Source organism: Tupaia chinensis, unplaced genomic scaffold, assembly GCF_000334495.1.
Source record: "Tupaia chinensis unplaced genomic scaffold, TupChi_1.0 Scaffold000465_1, whole genome shotgun sequence".
In the NCBI taxonomy this organism is placed as follows: Eukaryota; Metazoa; Chordata; class Mammalia; order Scandentia; family Tupaiidae; genus Tupaia; species Tupaia belangeri.
This window is the reverse complement of record NW_006159974.1, coordinates 452,426-456,136: the sequence shown is the minus strand read 5'-3', so window position 1 is coordinate 456,136 and position 3,711 is coordinate 452,426. Positions and strand designations below refer to the sequence as shown.

The 3,711-nt window shown below is 53.8% G+C and overlaps 1 protein-coding gene across 1 annotated transcript in view; it reads right to left on the bottom strand.

Moving 5' to 3' along the window:
• The window catches only part of HSPB1 (heat shock protein family B (small) member 1), a gene marked incomplete in the record, with an annotated part of 1,586 nt that extends 1,255 nt beyond the window's left edge, over positions 1-331 (bottom strand). The window contains 1 exon segment of the mRNA XM_014590610.2: positions 19-331. Coding sequence (XP_014446096.1) covers positions 19-174 — 156 coding nt within the window.
• Between the last annotated feature and the right edge of the window lie 3,380 nt (positions 332-3,711).

Sequence of the window (3,711 nt, the reverse complement as noted above, 5' to 3'; positions counted from 1 at the left end):
CGCCCCCGCGGCCCCGCCCCAGCCGCTCGTGCCGAACCACTGCGCCCATTCCTCGGGCAGCCGGGGCAGCCCGAAGGCCTGGTCGAAGAGGCGGCTGTGGGCCGGATACCAGTCGCGGAAAGGGTCCCAGCTGGGGCTCCGCAGGAGCGAGAAGGGCACGCGGCGCTCGGTCATGCTGGCTTGCTTGTGCTTCTGGCTCAGGCTCTTAGAAGTGCTGGGCGCCTGGCCGGCTGCGCTTTTATGGGCCTCCAACCGGATATTTTTAGCAGGCGGTGTTTCAGCCCTCTATTAATGGCAATGATCAGCTGGGGGCCGCCCCTTCCCCTGCATTCCTCCCCCTGCGTACAGGGGCAGCGGGCGGGGCAAGGAAGGTTCTGCCCACATCTGGAACCTTCTCTAATTAAAACAAATGACTAGGTGCTGGAGCAGGGCCCGCTGCTGGGCACTGAAGTGCTTCAGGCCGTGGCCTGTGGCCAGTTCTGTCTTTTTGTTAAGGAAGACAAAGTCCAGGGAGGTGGTTACTTGTTTATTAAAAAAAAAAAAAAATGTAGGAAGCAGCAGGGCCAGGATTTGAACCACAGGGTGCCTGTCATGGAATGTGATAGCAAGCAGTCCGGTGTGTTCTTTACTAGCGTGGTCTGTGAAGCCACACCGCCTGGTCACGTCCTGGTTCTGCCGCGAAGGAGATGAACTTGTGCAAGTTGGACACTTTGTGCCTGTTTCTCCGTCTGGAAAAAAGCTGCTGATGGTAATAATGGGTTACTGTGACGACTCAGTGACTTAGTGCAAGTGAAAAATTTAGCCCAAGGCCCGATGTGTCATAATTATTAGTTGTTGTTATTATCAACCCAGAACTGAAGAGGGGTTTGGCTATTTCCGCCCAGAACTCAAGTGGGGCTGTGAGGGGGATGGGGGAGGCTGGCTATGTCGCTGGACTCCCATGTAGTCGACCGCGGTTCACATCCCAGACCCGGTAGCTTAAACTAGCGCCGGGCGCGTGTGCGTGTGTGCCCAAGATCCCGAGAGGAGAATGGAGGAGAAGGGATTGCACAGTGGCCATCCCCCCAGGGTGTGATTTTTCGTTTTCTGTCTCTCTGTCTCTCTCTTTCTGGGGAGCCCACATGCCCTATAGCAAAAACCTCTCAAAAAGAAAGAAAAAGAAAAGGCTAGGGAGCCTCAAGTACAGCAGGCGTGAGCCTTCACGGCCTTTGTTACTGACTTCCCTGAGTGAGTTGAGGCAAAGCCCTCCTTTCTCTAGGCTTCAGTTCCCTTTTTGCGGATTGTGATCTCAAAGCCTGTTTTCTTTGATTCCCACAGCACAGAGGGAAAGGGGAGCTCTGGGGGCGGCGGGTACCAGCTTACTTGGAGCCTGAGGCTTGCCCTTGATCCCACCTCCTCTATCTGACCACCTGTGGGATCAGGCCCCACTTCTCCCCACTCTGAGGGATGGTGCTGCTCCTAGGCCCCTACCGTAATCTTGGCGGTTTCTCTCTCCTGCCTTCACAGGCCTGGCTTATTCCAGCCATCCTCCTCCCCTTAGGGCCTGAGATTCTCAGGTTTTTTGATTTTTAGAAAGATTTCTGCTATACAGCACTTGTACTTGCAAGACAGAGACAGAGAAAATGAGAAATCACTCCCCAGGGGGATGGCCATGCCACAATCCTTTTCCTCCCTTCTCCTGGGATCTTAGACATGCATACACATATGCTCAGTTTGAGTTTCAAGCCACTGGGTCCGGGACTTGAACCGTGGTCGGCCATGTGGAAGTCCAGCGATGGGACTGCTACCACATCTACTGGTTCCCCCAGATATTTCGTTTTTCATTTTTTTTAGATTTTTATTTATTATTTAATTTGACATGAGAGAGAGAGTGGGAAAGAGGGAGAGTGAGAAAGCAAGCCACTAGGTCCAGGACTAAAAACCATAGTCAGCCACGTGGGAGTCCAGTGCCTTAACCACCACGCCACCTGCCAGTCCCTTGTTTTTTGCTTTGAGAGAGATTTTTGCTATGGGGCGCATGCACTTGTTGAAGAGACAGAGACAGAAAGCGAGAAATCACTCCCCCGGGAGGATGGTCATGCCCTTCTCTTTCATCCTCGTCTCATAATTTTGGGTGCACACGCACATGTGTCTGGTGTGAGTTTCAAGCCTCTGGGTCCAGCATTTGAACTGCGGTCAACTACCTGGGAGTCCAGCGATGTAACCATTACACCATCTGCTAGTCCACTGCCTGCAGTAAATACTAGCAGAGGCGGCTGTTTGCCTCTCTAGGACCTAGGCCCCCCACTGCCTCTCTCTCTGCCTCATTCTGCTTGCTTTCTCTTTCGGGGCTGAGGCTTACCCTGCCAGTACTATAAGGAGCCAGAGCCAGACTCTGGGGACACCTGTGGGACTAGAAATCAGACTCCAGACCACTCAATGATAAGTGTCTTTTTAAAAAAATAATAATAATAATTTCTTTAATTTTATTTATTTTAATTTGACCAGAGAGAGATAGAGGGTGGCGGGGGGAGTGAGAAAGCAAGCCACCAGGTCTGGGACTTGAACCAAGCTTGGCCATGTAGGAGTGTCCAGTGCCTTAACCACCACAGCACCTGCTGGTCCCTCAGTGATAACTATCTTATCCTTGATGGGCTAGGGGTAGCACCACACCCCAGGGTCCTATTTGAGAGAGCTCATAGATGCCTCTCTCTCTCTCTCTCTTTCTCTCTCTCATGACATGGTCTCACCATGTGGCATTCTGGGTCAGCCTCCTAGCAGGTGCCACCATCTCCAGCTCTTCCTTAGACAAGGACTAGCTTGGTTGCCCAGGCCAGTCTCAAGCTCGTGACCCTCCTGCTTCAGCCTCCAGAGTGGCTGGGACTGCAGTTTCACACCACCATGATGGCCTTTAGGTTAGACCAGGAATCAACCCTGGGTTTCCCCCGTGCCCTCAGTCTGTGGAGCAGCTTCTTAGCAGCTGAATGAATACCTCTTACCCGCCTGCTCCCCAACAGGGAAGAGACAGGGCTGGGCCATGAATCTGAGGTCACCCCTGGAAAAGCCTCTGAGCTCCTGGGTCTTGGGGGCCCAGGCAGGGAGAGACAAGACCCTTGCCCTCTGCCCCGCCTCCCTTGCTAGGTCACATCATGAACCAAGTGGATCTCCATTGGGACCTCTTGCCGACCCCCAAGGGTTTCAGCCTCAAGTCCCAGGCTGCCTCAGCGCTCCCAGCCCCACCCATCCTTGGCTCCATAAAGTCAGGGTGAGGTCAGGAGCAGGGAGGGCTCTCATCTGCCCCTGCCTGCCCACCTTGGCCCAGACTGTAGCCAGGACACCCCACCCTAGAGGGAGCTGTCAGGTGTGGTCACAGATGCTTTCAAGTGTGATCTGGCCATGCCCAGCCACGCTCTGGGTGGGGGCTGCCTGCCTGGCTGCCAGCTTTGTAGACAAGCTCTCTTCATAGCTCCCTTCATCTCGTCTGAAACAAGGGTGGGGTGCCCCAGCTAGCCAGAAGTTGTGCAACGCAGGGCACAACACACAAGGCATGCCGCTTGCTCACTCAGAATTCACATTCATTTTCACATGCACTTGCTAGAGAGAGAGGGAAAGTGAGAGATCACCGCCCCCCCAGGGGGGATGGCCATGTTACAGTCCCTTCTCCTCCATTCTCTTCTATGGATTTTGGGCATGTATGCACATGTGCCTGGCATGATTTTTAAGCCACTGGGT